Genomic DNA, 15958 nt, shown 5'->3' with positions numbered 1-15958 from the left:
TTTGCAGAACACAGATGGTGTTAACATAATTCTTAGGAATATATCATTCCCAGTTCATTGGACCCCCTGGAATTAGATCGTATAAGTGTTATATTTTAACTTAATTAATTGATTAGTTAATCACTTTAATTCATTTAAATTAATTGGTCCACTATTGGGGCCGGCCCGGTGGTGCAGCAGTTAAGTGTGCATGTTCCGCTTTGGCAGCCTGGGATCCACTGGTTTGGATCCCGGGTGCAGACACGGCACCGCTCATCAAGCCATGCTGTGTGAGGCATCCCACATATAAAGTAGAGGAAGATGGGCACGGATGTTAGCTTAGGGCTAGTCTTCCTCAGCAAAAAGAGGAGGATTAGCAGACGTTAGCTCAGGGCTGATCTTCTCCTTCTTCAAAAAAAAAAAATGTTGGCAAGGTATAGAGAAATCGACATTCTTCATTCATTCAAAGAAGTTATGCGTGCCAGGCACTGAACTAGGACTAGCAGTGAACGAGACGTCCAAGGTTTCTGCTTTCAAGAAGTTTCTGTTCCAAGCGTGGTATAGATGGGGAGTAGATGTTGAGGGAGGAGGAAATAAACAATTATTCAGAGAGTTGTTGTTCGTAAAAGTACGAATCAGTCCAACTTCATTGCAGGACAATACGGCAGTATCTATGAAAATGTTGTGCTGGCCTCCTATTTCTAAATAATGACCCTACAGTTATTCTCACTCCTGCCTAAGCACATCGATATGTGTACATGGATGCTCATGTGTACATGGATGCTTGCTGGAGTGCTGGGTGTAACTATGAAGAAAACGGAAACAAGCTTAATGTTCCTCAAGAGAACAAATTATGCAACAGTCATACAATGGATCATCACGTAACCAGGAAAAATCAGTTTTTTAATGTACCCATGTGGAAAGAATCTGAGGCTATTTTGTTTGGAAAAAAGCAAGTTGTTGAATAGTATGTACAATATGATTCTATTACTCTTAAAAAGAAAGAGACACACATGATTCCTGTAAGTATAAATGTATGAGTGTCTATATAATTAGATATACATGGGTTAATGTATGACTATACAACTAGACATATGTGGGTTAATGTATGACTAAGAAAAATCTGAGAAGTGGGATACAGGAAGCTTTCTAGAGTATAAATTTCTGTACTGTTTAGCTGTTCTGTTGTCTAAGTATGCGCTACTTTTATACTCAGGAAAAAATGAGAGAAAAAATTTTTTTTTAAAAAAAAGTAATGTATTTAAGGGTGATTTGGTTTACTCAGTTTATATTTCCAAACTTCAGGCTAAAAATTAATCTGGAAAGAAAACTCAGCTACGGAGAAAGGATAACAAAGTAACTAATCCTTTGCCTCATTCCTTAAATTCAAAGTCACTGATGTAACTGGGGAGAGAGGAAAATACAACTGCGTACTTAGTATTTGTCAGACATTTGTTACTCACTAATTCTCAAGGCAACCCACAAAGCGAAGCCGTCCCAGCTCCACAGATGAGGAAACTACGGCTCCCAGAGATTAAGTGATTTCCCCAGAGCAGAAGCCGGTGGGATGACAGCGGCCATTCTGCTCCAGTTCTGGGAGCAGCCAAGACTTCCCGGCCTTGAGCTCTGATCTCCCTGGCCATTCCCTCAGGTCGCTGTGGGTGGAGAGCGTGAAGGTGGGGGTGAGGTAGGAGCAACTGATTACGGTTATTTTTGTCCAAGGAGGCATTTTCTCCCCACTCCATTCCCTCCTGGTCCTGTCCTCTCCAAGTTTCACACGCCTGTCCTCAGAGCTGCCTCAGGAGCACCAGGTGGCAGGCACCACTCACGGAAGTGCCTGGCCTAGAACCTGCCTGTAGGAAGTCCTAGGAAAAAAGGCCAGAAAAATGCGTTTCTTCCCTTCTAGAACTCTCTTCATTATCAGATCACAGATCAACCACACCCAGGCTTGCCTGATTATGTGATATGGGAGGAGGAATCCGACTTCACCTCTCTCAGCCTGCTGTCTGTAGAATAAGAATAATACATTCTGGGAGAATCTCTCAAAAGAGAGTCAGACCTGGGGGTCTAGTGGGTAAGACTCCGTGCTCTCACCACCGTGCCTGTCTGCCTTTCCCAGTCAGAGAACCCATCTGTCGGTTGTGATACTGTGGTGGCTGTGTGACCACCCACAGTGGACAGGTTTCAGCAGAGCCTCCAGACAGCCTAGGAAGAAGGACCTGGACACCCACTTCCAGAAAAAATGAGCCATGAAAACCCTGTGAACAGTGGAGCACTGTCTGATGTAGCGCCAGAAGGTGAGAGGACAGCATAGAAGGACCAGGCAGGGTTCCACTCTGCTGTCCAAGGGTCGCTAGGAGTAAATTCTAACGTGCTAAACAAAGTACCACCTAAAGGCTGAGGGCCCCACCTCCCAAGTAAAGCAACCCTTGACAGAACAGCTCCCACTACTTACGAGTCCAGTGCTTTTCGTAATCACAATTTTAAAGACGGTGTTTTAACACCCACATAGGCAACGTCTCCTCAGGGTTATGTCTGCTATCTGTCGTACAGTGAATGAAGAATCAACAGAAAAGTTCACCAGCCTTCCTGCCTTTACTCTGTCCCAAAGCTACCACCTTTCCATTCTAACAGGTGCCATTTAGTTCTAGAACCAACCCTGGGTTAATCTTTGAACTGGGAAAAATAAGGATGAAAATAGTAAAAGTTGGGGCCGGCTCCATGGCCGAGTGGTTAAGTTCACGCGCTCCGCTGCGGCAGCCCAGGGTTCGGATCCTGGGCGCGGACATGGCACCGCTCGTCAGGCCATGTTGAGGCGGCGGCCCACATCCCACAACTACAAGGACTTGCAACTAAGATATACAACTATGTACGGGGGCGAGGGGGGGGGGGGTGTTGGGAAATAAAGCAGAAAAAAAAAAACACAAACGAAAATAGTAAAATTTTCAAAATCTCAACTTGATGACCTTGTTAACTTCCAGAATAGGAGTAGGGGCAACATGCGTCCACTTTATTACTAATAATAGCTAACGTGTGAGTGCTCACCACGTGCCAGACACCGTGTTCAGGGCTCTACACGCACTAACGCATCTGACCCATACAGCAGCACCTACTTTGTAGGGGTTTTATTTCCCCCATCTACAGATGAACAAATTGCAGGTCCTGAGATGTCAGCTTGCCTGGTCGCAGCCTCAGCAAGGCAGCCGGAGATTTCAGCCACCTGGTCTACCTCTCCAGCCATATCAGTCACACTCCTAATGTTCCAAACCCTAGTCATCCTAAACCATTTAGGAGTCTTTGGAATGACCGTGTGCTTAACTCCACCCTACCCCCACCCCATTCTTGCCTTTGCACATGGCTTTTCTCTCTTCTCACTGAACCACGCTCTCCTTCCAATGGACAGGAAGTTTTATTCCATGCGTGAATGAAAGTAAGACTCCTGTAAAAATTCATTGCTATATTTAAGATGCAAGAGTTGCTCTGGTAGGAAATACCAAAGCTTTCTCCGTAACAAACAATTCTTGCAAAGTTGTTTCTTATCTCAAAGCCAGAATTCCCTACACAAATTGCCTAAGGTTGACTTCCCTCTGTTCTCCGGCCACCCCCCTCCCCCACCCCCCACCCCTCCCCCACCCCCCCTCCCCCACCCCCCCACCCCACCCCACCCCCACCCCCCCGCCACCCACCTCATCCCTGCCCTCTGGCTCCAGCCTTCAGGAAAGATCTTCAGGAAAGATCCACAGTGACCTTTGGCCACTGACAAAGAGGTTGATCTGGAAATTTGCAGCCTTCCATTTAATAGCTGTCTACCACTTCTCCTTGGGACTCCATTTCAGAGGAAAAGGACATACTTTGTTTTTCAAACCATTTTCAATTTTGACCACATCCAAAATTAGCCATTGGGCTTGGTGACAGGACACGCACACGTAACACACCTTGCCCAAGCGACATGATGTCAAGGCATTGGTCTGACACTGCACTGAGAAATGAGCATCCAATGGTTTAAACGACTTTTTGATTTATAGATACAGCATCCTTTCCATGTTTTCAGAGAACTTTAAACACATCATCACAAACACATCACATACTTCTATGGGGAGGGCCCCACAGAAATAATGCAATAAACATCATAAGGCCAATGCAAAAACGTTAAATATTTAACAGCAAACCTTTCGATTAATCAAAAAGCTTTTGACTGATGTGTCAAAACTACTTTTTTCTTAAACTGAATCGATGCCTAATTGTCATACGATGTAGAAGGATTTAAAGGCTACTTTAATTAAGGTATACCAAAAAAGATAGCCAGTACAGCAATACTGATAATAGCAACAGAGAGAGAAGACAGAAAAATAAAATGGAAATAAACTAAATCACGCCTATTTTTTAATTTTTTGAATATTCATAGAGCACCTACCATCAAGGCACCAGGCTTAACGCTGGGGACACAACGTTAAAAAGACAGGGCTCTGCCCTCACAGGGCTTCCATTCTTTGTGGGGGACAGAAACTAAAATAATTACACTGTATATTTTCTTCCAGCAGTTATGACAATACTCTGCCCTAATTAACAAGAGGAAATAGTGAAATAATATGCAGACATTTTAAATGATGTTTAAGAGGCTTTAATAACAGTAGAAAACGCTATTACAAGAATGGTGTTTAATAAGAGAAACAATTTTATAAAGCACATGATCTCATCAATGTTTACAAAAAGACAAAAGGAAGATTCAATGGCCGTAAAATTCATCTTTGAGAATAAATTATCCCGAATGGCTAAGAAAAATGACGAAAGAAACTTCTGCACCTAAACAGGGAAATATATATTATATATATAAAATATATATATAATTAGTTCAATGAGCAAGGAGCAAGAATCAACAAACGTCAGGGCTTCGGGACAAACATCTCTATAAGGGTCTGTTCCTGGACTAATACTTTAGAATACGGTTTTGTAAATGTTTAAAAAGTGGCATTTTCAAGCCAGTGAGAAAAGGATAAACTAGGGAATAACTAGTAGGTTAACTATTTCAAAAAATAAACCAACTTAGACCTTTACAGCACATCATAAATTCCAGTGCAACATATGATAGTATAAATCTCACTGGTAAAGCTGAAAAAATATAATGTAGTAATAATCTAAAACATCATTAAATGACTAACTGTTAAGTTTCCAACAAAAATTCCAAGTGCATTTCAATGTTAAAATTTAGAAAACGTTCAATGAAATGTAGGAAACTACTAAGCTGATTTTGGGGTGGGCAGGTATTCTAAGCATAAAATAATCATTTTAAAAGATTGAAGGATCTGACCATAGACATTTAAAATAAATTTCTACACAGAAAAAAAATCATGACACATATCCCACACTATAAATATAGTTATCACAAAATAAATAAAGTTAAATGGCCAGCAACTGACAGGAAAAATGTTTGCAACGTACGGCAGCTAAAAGGTTGATGTTTTTCATAGACGGTATGCTCTTACGACCAACAAGATATACACATTCCAGTAGAAAAATGTGCAAAGGACATGAACATAATTGATGGAGAAATAAAAAAGATTGATAAATATATTTTAAAATATTCAACCACCTTAGCAATGATAGAAATGCCAGTTTAAGATTAAATTCTGTTTCACTAATCAGATGAAAACAATAACATCCAATATTGGGAAAAAGACAGTAAAATGTACCCTGCTAGCTAGCGTGTAAATTAGTACATTCTGCTGAGAAGGCAATTTGGGAAAATGTATCAAAAGCCTTATTCAAACCCTTTAATCCAGTAATTCTACTTCTAAGGTATTTATCTAAAAAAAAAAATAATCAACATTTCACACAAAGACAACAACTGAATACAAAGTGTCCCTACTATGAAACTCATCAAAGTAACAGAACTACGAAATGTAATCGTATGCAACCATTACAAAAATTTAAGTTCTCAAAGCATTTTGAACGACAGATGAAAAGTTCACAAACACAGTAAATGAAGAAAACAGGATCTATCTCGGTAGCCTGATCATAATTTTAAAAGATGTATACACAAATACGTAGAAATCAAGTTGGCAGTGGTTCTCAGGTGAAATTAGAGGAGACTTCAATTTTATTTTTCTTTTAATTCTCTTCCTTATACTTTTATAAATCTTTCAAATTTTCCATAATGAACATGTATTGTTTAATAATCAGGAAAATGTAACAAAAAATATCTACAGTAAATATACCAAATTAACACAGGCTGGTAAGACCATGGGGCAACTGCTTTTCCCTCTTTTAACTTACCTACATTAAGCAAAAGATAACTTTTTAAAAGATCTAGTATGTTGACTGCCAAACATTGTCCAAAGGGGACCGATTAGAGGGGGAGGGGGTGGGGGAGGGGGTGGGGGCGGGGAAGGCAGGCAGAGGCCTCACAGGGTGGGGAAGAGGCGGTACACAGGGTCCAGGGCCTCAGACCACTCGGTGCTCAGCACTGCAGGAGGGCCAGAAACAAGAACTACCTTGGAGCTAAACGCTCAGTAAACATCACCCCATTTCTCCATGCCACATTTAGGCAAGAAAGCAGAAGCCCAGAGAGGAAATCGAGACTGCTCAAAGGTACACCACAAGTGGGTGGCATTTGACCTTCCATGAAAGAGAAAGGAAAACGGCCGAGGCCATTCCACAAACAAGCACAGAGGTATTCCTCCACATGGCCACAGCACTGTCACCAACGGCCACCGGCCTCCACTAAGGGAGCACAGATCTCAGGGCCTGAGCCAGTGCACTCCTGCTGACTGGGTTTGGCTTGGCGACCAACGGAGGCCACAGCGCTACCCACAGGGATAAGCAGGCCCTTCCAATGGGCCACGTCAACAACGGGAGGGGTCGTTTCCACCTGGCAGCAGACGCAGAGCCGCCTGAGAACCATTCTGAGCTGGTTCCCTGGCCTAGAAGCCTGCAAGTTCACAGTCAGAGGAGAGCCTGATGATCAGGTTGGATTTCCTCCCCAGCTGGCTCCAAACTGAGGAGTCAAAGTTCCACAGAAAGGAGGCAGCCCGTGTAGACACACCGAGAGCACACTGCAGCTGCCCCCCGCAATTCGGTGAACCCTCCAGAAAGCGCTGTGTGCCCCGGCCCTCTGCTCTCCCCATTAAAATCGAGGGGCAATTAATCCACTGGACGCCGCAGAGCCTACAACGTGACCCAGGAGGGAAGTGCAATAAACACATACATATAATCACACAGAAACCACAAAAACGCCATCCGTCAGGACACTGATCTACGTGTCCAGATAAAGGGAATCGGCAAACGAACAGCCACTGTCATACCAGGCAATTCACACACCTTCACTCTTTGAAACAAAAATTACACTCCTCATTTTACACACGAAAATTCTGAAGCTCAGAGAAATAGAAAAGGCAGCTCAAAGTCCCAGAGCTGGGAAGTGCCGGAGTTGGAATTCCACCTTCAAAGCCCGTGCCACTTCTCTCAGCATGCAGTCGGCAATCTCGTCCCCGTGGTCACAAAGGGCCTCTGCCCGGCCGTGTGGAATCCAGGCCCCGCGCTGCGCTAGGCAGGGCCTGTCTTCCCACAACTGCCAGGTGCAGCTCCAGAAACGAGAGCAGTATACCTAATATACCAAAGGTGCTCAATCTATACCCAGAAAAGGACATCAGTCCTGGTACAGTAAATAGTAATTATAACAATGGCTGCCAATCACTGACCATCTGCTCTGTGAAATGCCCGTAGGAGGATCGTGACATATATTACCCACGTTTGACCCAAGTAACAACACAGTGGATGTGTCCACTTTTCAGATGAAGACACTGAGGCTCAGGGAGGTCTCAGAGCTAGGAAATGGACTCTATCTGACACCACAGCCTCCTTCCGGAACCCAACCTCTCCCACTGTGGCAGGTCATGAGGCCCAAATGAGTTGCTCAGGTCAACTCCGAATTCCTTCTGGGCAGTTCCCCCAGCCCCAGCCCAGGGCTCCAGCCACTACCTTGGTTGAGGTAGGTCAGCGTCTCTTCGTGCAGCTTCACAGCGGGGGACGTGGCGGCACACAGCACGTACTGCAGGGGCGGCAGGCGGGCCTCGTTCTGGGGGGACAGCTGCGGCTCCTCCTGCTTGAAGATGGGCAGGGCGAGCACATCACTGCAACACACAGGAGGGAGCCGTCAGGAACTGAGCCCAAGGAGCCCGTTTGCAAAGACAGAGCCAAGGCAGCGAGGCAGAGGCAGACCTCGGGCTTCCAGGGCAGTGCAGCCACGCACGTTACAGCCACAGGTTCGGCTCCCGATCCCGCCGTCACTCCAAGATGCTTTCAAACAATGAACCATTCCTTGATGATTCTATCTTCACTCAACAACTCTCAGATTTATTCAGTCCAATCATCAAGGAAGTAAAAATACAAAGTTACCTACTATCTACAAATTACAGAAAGCTCTGTGACAAAGCGACTAGCCGCCACGGAGAGAACTTCAGATGCCACAGGATTTCCATCCACGAGAGACTGCTCGTTATAAAGTCTTGCTTTTAGAATAAGAATCTGAACAAAATTTTAATCTTTTAAATAAACTATTCTATTTATTGGCTACTTTTCAGACCAATACAACCCTCTCCTCGGGGCTCCATCCACTCTGCAAATACACAAACAGTTTGCCGTACTCACCCAAGTTGAGACATTGCCCCACCCTTCTAAAAAAAGGACAGCTGGCCCACAACCCTGATTTTAAGGGTCATACTAATGTCTCCTAAATGCAAAACAAGAAGGACGGACCTTGGTCTCAATTCAGTCTTCTTATCCAAATGGAAAATATTGAGATGGTCAAGATTCTTTTCCTCTACCTCTAAACAAAATCCCCCGCCATACCCAAAGCCAGCAGCCTCGCCTCAGCCTGACTGGAGCACCTGTTTCTAGGTGTATTTTTTAAATACCCTAGCAAGGCAAAAAGAAATCCTTGAGAACACGAGCGACCTGTGAGCAGGAGAGACTTGTTTAGGACCTCTAGATTACGAACAGCACGGAAACAGGTGCCCAAAAAGTGCCCCTGCCCTTATCTAGACCCTTCTTCCGTGTGTCCCCGCTATGAATCAGATTCGCTGACCCCTCTTCACTAGATAAAAAGCAGAGTCATTGGGACAATCTGTACCTCGTAGGACACAATAAACAAGTGTCTCCAAAATACAAACCCAGCACACATCCCAGCAACGTCTAGCCAGTTCTCAGAGGGAAAAGTCTGGCTTGGGGCACACCTGGGAAACCTGCCACCACCCGCTGCCCAAAGGTGAGCACACGGTGCTGCCTCGGCTCCCCCACGCCGCGCCTTCCACTCAGCAGCCCGGGCACACGCCCAGCCCAAGGGGTTCTCGAGGAACAGAGGAGAAGTGGGCAGGCCGCTCACCTGGGCTTGCATCACTCGTGTTTGCCCAGACCACGTTAAGTTAATAATCCATGGGCTGCTGCCTTTAAATAAGGGGGGGTGGGGTTAGAACCATCACTCAACAGTAACTTGTTTCAAGCCTGGCATCCTTATTTGCCAAGGAATAAAAGTCACGAGAACATCAAACACAGAGGGAAGAAAGGAGTAAAGGCCACTGCCTGGCGAGGTCAGACGGTTTGCAGAGGCTCTGCAGGGTGAGGAGACAACCAAAACCAAAATACGGAACCAAGGAAAAGGACAAGACCCTCAATCTAGAGTCGGGGGGAGGAGTGGTGTATTCACTGACCCCCACCTTGGCCTTCCCTGAAGCCAACCTCTGCAAGGGCAAAAAACCCATCTTCCAGAAGCGAGATAAAAGAAGAGCCTGGACCCACGGCTTCTTTACCCATGGTCCCAAAATGACCCCAGAAACCAAGAGGGCTGCATGACACCTTTCACCCCAACTCCCACCCCACTCCCCTCCCCTCCCTTAAAGCCGTACCCAAATCCTAAAAGGTGTCTGAGATATTCCACAGACAAATGTCAATCTCAGTACCAGAGGCACTGCCCATGCAAGAGAATCACTCCCTCATGGGATGCCATTTTAGGTATCCAGGAAGTTTTAAACACACTCACCCTCCACTCAGGGTCACCTTCAAAATCATTTTTTCTTTTTTTTGAGGAAGATTAGCCCTAAGCTTACATCCACTGCCAATCCTCCTCTTTTTTTGCTGAGGAAGAGTGGCCCTGAGCTAACATCCGTGCCCATCTTCCTCTATTTTATATGTAGGACATCTGTCACTGCATGGCTTGACGAGCAGCGCATAGTCCACGCCCGGGATCCAAACCGGTGACCCCCAGAGCCACCGAAGTGAAGCGGGTCAACTCAACCACTATGCCTCCCAGCCAGCCTCTCACACTCATTTTTAAAATATGGCAACACACCTAATGGCCACAAAGCAAAATTTAGGCAAAACTACAACTAAAACTTCTTTGTGCAAGAAAGTAAAAATGTGGGGCTGGCCCCGTGGCCGAGTGGTTAAGTTCGCGCGCTCCGCTGCAGGCGGCCCAGTATTTCGTTGGTTCGAATCCTGGGCGCGGACATGGCACTGCTCATCAGACCACGCTGAGGTAGCGTCCCACATGCCACAACTAGAAGAACCCACAACGAAGAATACACAACTATGTACTGGGGGGCTTTGGGGAGAAAAAGGAAAAAATAAAAAATCTAAAAAAAAAAGAAAGTAAAAATGTATTGCGCAGCAGCATTTCATGTAAGGGAATGGACACAATCTCCTGCTAGGGAATTAACCTCTGCCCACTGGGCTTCCACCATCCCCCAGCGCAGCCCCCTCTGCTGACATCACCGCGCCAGCACGAGCCCTCCAGTCCTCGGTGAAGACCGGCGACGGCCTACGCGGTCTGCCACCACTCTGGCCCGCGAATAAAGAACAGCGGACACGCCGGTCCAACCCAGCCACTCCTCCGCCTTCTGGTGGGGCATGTCTTCGGGGAGGACTGCTGGACAGACACCGACCAGAAGCCAGGATTCCCAGCTGACTCGTCCTGTTAAATCTGAAGGAGAACAGCTTTGGGGCCAAAAAAAGCACGCAGGGTGCCTCTCACTTTGGATCTGCCAATGCCAGCGACTCCCTCGGCCTTGCAAGTCACCTTCTCCGAGCACATACCAAATGCCCTTTGGGTTAAATTAGACACATTTCATAAACTGTGACTAGGATGGAAATAAAGACAGGCTAAAGCTGGTTCTGGCGAGTTCAGAAAGCGAACTGACTGCCCATTAGTCCCCTGCCAGCTGCAGAACAGGGAAAAACAATCCTCCTGGAACTGAAGCGCACGGGGTCCTCCTCCCTAAAGGGGACAGGAGAGAACTCTGCAGAACAGGCAGGGCTGACCTTTCCCTTTGAAGGGCACTCGTCCAGTCCCTGCAGAAGAAAGTTTCCCGCCTAGGGCACTAGACGTGGGGCCTCGGCCAAGGGAGGCGCGACCACCTGGAGGGAGCGCACCTGTCCCCCAGCCCCCGCCCGCCGCCGTCGGCGAGGCTACGGCGCAGGACGGCGCTGGCCGCTCGCTGGCCCCTCGGTGCGACCAAGGACGCTGGAGAGGGCGCGAGTCCCGGCTAGGGGCCCGGGCGGCGAGGGCAACGCGCAGCGAGCCAGACCTCCCGGGACAGGCACCAGACGGAGGGTAGGAAGCTGCCTCTTCTCCGACGCGCGGGCAGCGACGCGGGGAGGCGGCGGCGCTGCCGGGGCCACAGGGGCGCGCGGAGCCCGCGTCCGTCCGTCCGTCGGTCCCGAGGCGGGAGGCGGGATCCGGGCGGCTCTCGGCCCCAGCGCCCGGAGGGCGGATGGGGAGGCAGGGGCGCAGCGAGGGCGCCCTGGCGCCCGGGCCCCGGAGCTCCCCGCCCGGTCCTCGGACGCCCGCCAGCGCCTCGCCCGCCGCCCCGCCGAGCCCGGGCTGCGCCCGTCGGGGGCGGCGCGGGCCTTACCGCAGGTAGCTGCCGGCGTTGTGCTGGTTGTAGTGCTCGGGCTGCGTGTGCCAGAACAGCATGGCTGGAGCTCTGAGCCCGTCCCGAGCGGCCGGGCGCGCAGCGAACGGGCCGCGGGCCGAGGGCGCACCGGCACCTGGAGGCAGCGCTGCCGCCGCCCGCCGCCGCCGCGCCTTTATGGACGGCCCGGGGGCGGGGCCGCGGCCAGACCCGCCCAGGCCGCGCTGCAGGGAGGCGGCTCCGGGGCCCCGCACCTGGCCGAGCCGAGCCGCGGGCGCGCCCTTCCCGGGCCGCCAGGCGGGTGGCGCGGCGCGGCGCGGGGCGGCCCCCGAGGGTGGGTCTGCGGCGACCCTCGGCGGCCTCGTGCGCCTCCTCCGCGCGCCGCTCTCGACGTTGTGCCCAGCGCGGGTCCCCGAGCGAGCCAGCGAGCGAGCGGCGCTGTCGCGGGGGAGAGACCGCTCTGTGCTGGACGTCGGGGACCGCGGCCCACACTCTGTGCCCTCTCGCCTTGCTCGTGGTTTTTCATAGCACTTCACGCTCTCTGAAATCGTGGTGTTTTTTCTTTTAATTTATACTTTCGTACTGATTGTCTTTCCCAATAGAACGTAAGCTCCAAGAGGGTAAGGCCTGGACTCTGTAACTCACCGCGTTGTCCCCACTACCTAGAAAAGCGCTTGGGACATAGTAAGTGCTCGATAAATATTTGTTGAATAAGTATGAAAGAAAGGAATGCATCAAGTGAATAATCAGAGAAGGCTTCCTGGAGGAGGTGACATTGAGCTGAGGCCTTATGCATGCAGAGGAAGTATCTCTGGACATCTGGAGAGAAGATGGTTCCAGGCAGGGGCAAGGGTAATTGCCGAGGCCCTGAGACTGCCCTTCTTTGATATGGCTGGGACTGGGTCCCAAGGGGGCAGCAGAGGAGATGAGATGGGAGTGGTGAGTGGGGCAGATCATGGAGGGCCTGGCAGGCCCTAGCAGGGAGCTGAGATTTTATCCTGTGTGTTTCAAGCAGAGGACTTGCATATCTGATTTGCCTTTTGGAAAGATCAATCTGGATAGAGTGTGGACAAGGGGTCGTGGGGTCAGGGCAGTGAGGAGGGAGTGGAGGTCAAGGAGCCGTGAGCCACCCCAGGTGATATCCAGACCCACACTACATGGCACAGCGCCTGGCTCAGAAGAGCTGTCCCTTAGTCTTCATCTAATGGAAGGAAGCCCCACGAACACCTGGGCCCAGAACTCCCTGCTCCCCGAGGAGGGAGGTAGATAAACTCCCCCTCACCTCCCTCTGCTCTTGCGCTGCATCCCCCTTCAGGGAAGGACTCCTGCACCAGCCACAGGGTGTGCTGTGAGCCCAGCAAGCTGACAGCCCCCAGCCCCCGGGGACGCCTCTGCTGCAGAGCCCCTCGCCCAAGGTCACACCCCAATGCGGGCAGTCCTGGTGCCTGTCAAGCTGGGGGTATAAAAGTCTGGCCGTCTCCACTGATGGCTGTTCTAGCCCCAGGCCTCCCCATGGGGCCAGTCAAAGCTGAAGCTGTCACGGGAGTTCCCCCAGTCCACTCCTGCTTCCTTCCCACCCCTTCACAGGTGTTAATCTCCCGGGAACTTCCTAATAAATATACTGAACACTGAGCTCCGTCTGAGGGTCCATGACAAGCACAGCCTTTAAGTAGGAGGCACTCTGGGGTGGTGTGGACAGAGCATGTCCTTTCCTGGATTCTTTCCGCGAGCACCTGCCATGTGCCAGGCGTGGCACTGGGTGCTGGGCTGCGAGCTTGCGTTCTAACTGGAGAGGCCGAAGCGTGGGCAGCAAGTACAGAACAGCATGATCAAGGAAGTGGAGGCTGCTCTGCAAGACAAGGGAGGACCGGAGCTCTGGAAAGTCTCCGGGGAAGGTGATGTCCCCAACGGTTGGGTGGGCGGACATTAGCCAATCTGTGGAGTGGGGGACGGAGGAGGGTCTCCAGCTGAGCTCACGGCATGTGCAAAAGCCTGGAGGAAGGGCACCAAATGTGGGACAGAGATTACAGTGGGTCAGACCTGGGTTTACCACGGGGCTCTGTCAGGGTGCGTGACCTGGCTGGGGTGAATTGACCGCACGCTGTTTCTCCCACTAAGGCGGACCATAGAATGCAGTGGAAATGATGCTGTCCCGGTTCCAGGCTGGTCCTAGGAGGCCAGGCAGCTTCTGCCTCCACCGCAGGGAGAGTCTAACTGCCCATTGGAGAGCAGTGGCAGCCCCCAGCCATTCTGGCCATTGGCAGAGGCCATCTTGGATGTGCCAATGGATCTGCTTTAACAGACCACATGGGACAGAAATGAGCCATCCACTGAGCCCTGCCCAAAATGCAGACTTGGGAACAAGGAAATGGCTGCAGATTTGGTTTTTTAGTTTTTTTTTTTTTTTTGGAGGAAGATTAGCCCTGAGCTAACTACTGCCAATCCTCCTCTTTTTGCTGAGGAAGACTGGCCCTGAGCTAACATCTGTGCCCATCTTCCTCTACTTTATATGTGGGATGCCTACCACAGCATGGCTCGCCAAGCAGTGCCATGTCCACACCCAGGATCCGAACCGGCAAACCCCGGGCCGCCAAAGCGAAACGTGTGCACTTAACCACTGCACCACCGGGCCAGCCCCTGGCTGCAGTTTTAAGCCACTAAGTTGTGGAATGGTTGGTTTCATAGCAACTGAGAGGTGATACACTGGCCCACGGGGCTTTGGCTTTGCTGTTGGTAAAATGGGGGCGATGAGGCTGAGTTTCCGGGTTGTGGTGAAACCTGGGGTCAGTGAGTGTACCCTCTCAGGAGCGACCGCATTCAGGGTGACTGCGCACCTTCTCTCCTCTCCTAGATTTTGACCCTCTTGAGGACAGGATTTGGCAGTGCCCACAGAGACTGCATCTGAGTCACGCCGTGTGAACCAGAATGCAATCCCTGCGGTGACTCTCCGGTGTTGCAGGGCACAGCTAGGCCTCGTCTGGACCCCGGGGCTTCCAGCCCAGTGAGGAGGAGACACATGTGCAGAGATCGCCTACCAGTCCCTTTTTTCTGATTCTGTAAATGTCCCCAATTCACTTATGGTGGATATTGGCTTTTCCTCTGTGCCACGCCTGGTGCCAGACGCTGGAATCTCCCGACACTGAGAAGTAGGCACATCACCCCATCAGACAGAAGGAGAAACTGAGGCTCAGGAGGCTGAAAGCCACAGCTGGGTTTTGAGGCCGGAAGTAAGAGTTCAGGGCTGTGCTCCTTGGCTCCCATTCCTGTCCTCAGGCACCGCATTCTTGGCACAGGGCTGGGCAGATGTGTGTCTGCTCCCAAGGAGCAGCCCAGGCCCCCACAAGCCCCTGGTGGGCAGGGACTCCTCCTGGGGAAAGCCTCTCCCGTAGGCCCCGTTACGCCAACAGGCTTGGCGGACAGTGAGTGCCCAGCGTCCTCAGGCTGGAGGCCGGGCAGCCCTGGCTGCTGTGCATGCTGCCCGGGCGGGGAACTGGGAAGGGCCCAGCGCAGGAGGGCGCCCTCCAGACCTGCGCTCTGGCCTGCCGGGCCCTCTGCAGCACCTCGGCCCCTGACTCCCGCCCAGGGGCAAGGGAGAGCGAGGAGGGCCCATCTGCCCAGCGCACTGGCTCTCCTCAGGTGCTAATTCAAGTAATGCAGTCAGTCCCCCCACGGCCCTGCAGGGTTCCGTGTGAGTCCCCAGGAGGGGGAATAGAGGCTCTGAATACTGGGGTGACTTGCCCAAGGCCAGGTGGCTGAGAGTCAAGATTTGAACCCAGGCCGCCTGACTCTGGACCTCTGTACTCAGGCCCCCCTTTTGGCGCAGCCCCTTGTCTCCCAGACTAGGCTGGGCGTGGGTGGGGCAGCGGTGCACAGGATTCTGGCCCAACCCTGACCGCACCCTGCCTGCACAGACAGCTCGGGGCAGCTGTCTCTGAGGCCCTCAGGAGTTAACCACCCTCCTGTGAAGGGAGCGATCTTCCTGGAGTCTGTGTCCCCGCCAGGCTCTGGAATCTTCTAGACAGGAGCCATGTCCTCCTCCGAGATGCGTCTCCTCCGCGTGGCACAGGGTCATCATG

At 50.7% G+C, this 15958-nt stretch overlaps 1 protein-coding gene across 1 annotated transcript in view; it reads right to left on the bottom strand.

Annotated features, from left to right (window-relative positions):
- TFCP2L1 (transcription factor CP2 like 1) overlaps positions 1-12040 on the bottom strand; it is a 54413-nt gene extending 42373 nt beyond the window's left edge. Inside the window, exons 1-2 of the mRNA XM_044769157.2 lie at positions 11883-12040; positions 7957-8108 (exon numbers count right to left, since the gene is read on the bottom strand). Coding sequence (XP_044625092.1) covers positions 7957-8108; positions 11883-11944 — 214 coding nt within the window. The 5' untranslated portion in view covers positions 11945-12040. The remainder of the gene's footprint in view (positions 1-7956; positions 8109-11882) is intronic.
- Positions 12041-15958: the final 3918 nt, after the last annotated feature.

Source organism: Equus asinus, chromosome 4 (assembly GCF_041296235.1).
Source record: "Equus asinus isolate D_3611 breed Donkey chromosome 4, EquAss-T2T_v2, whole genome shotgun sequence".
NCBI classification, from domain to species: domain Eukaryota; kingdom Metazoa; phylum Chordata; class Mammalia; order Perissodactyla; family Equidae; genus Equus; species Equus asinus.
Note: the sequence above shows the minus strand (reverse complement) of the source record. Positions and strands in the feature narration are given on the sequence as shown.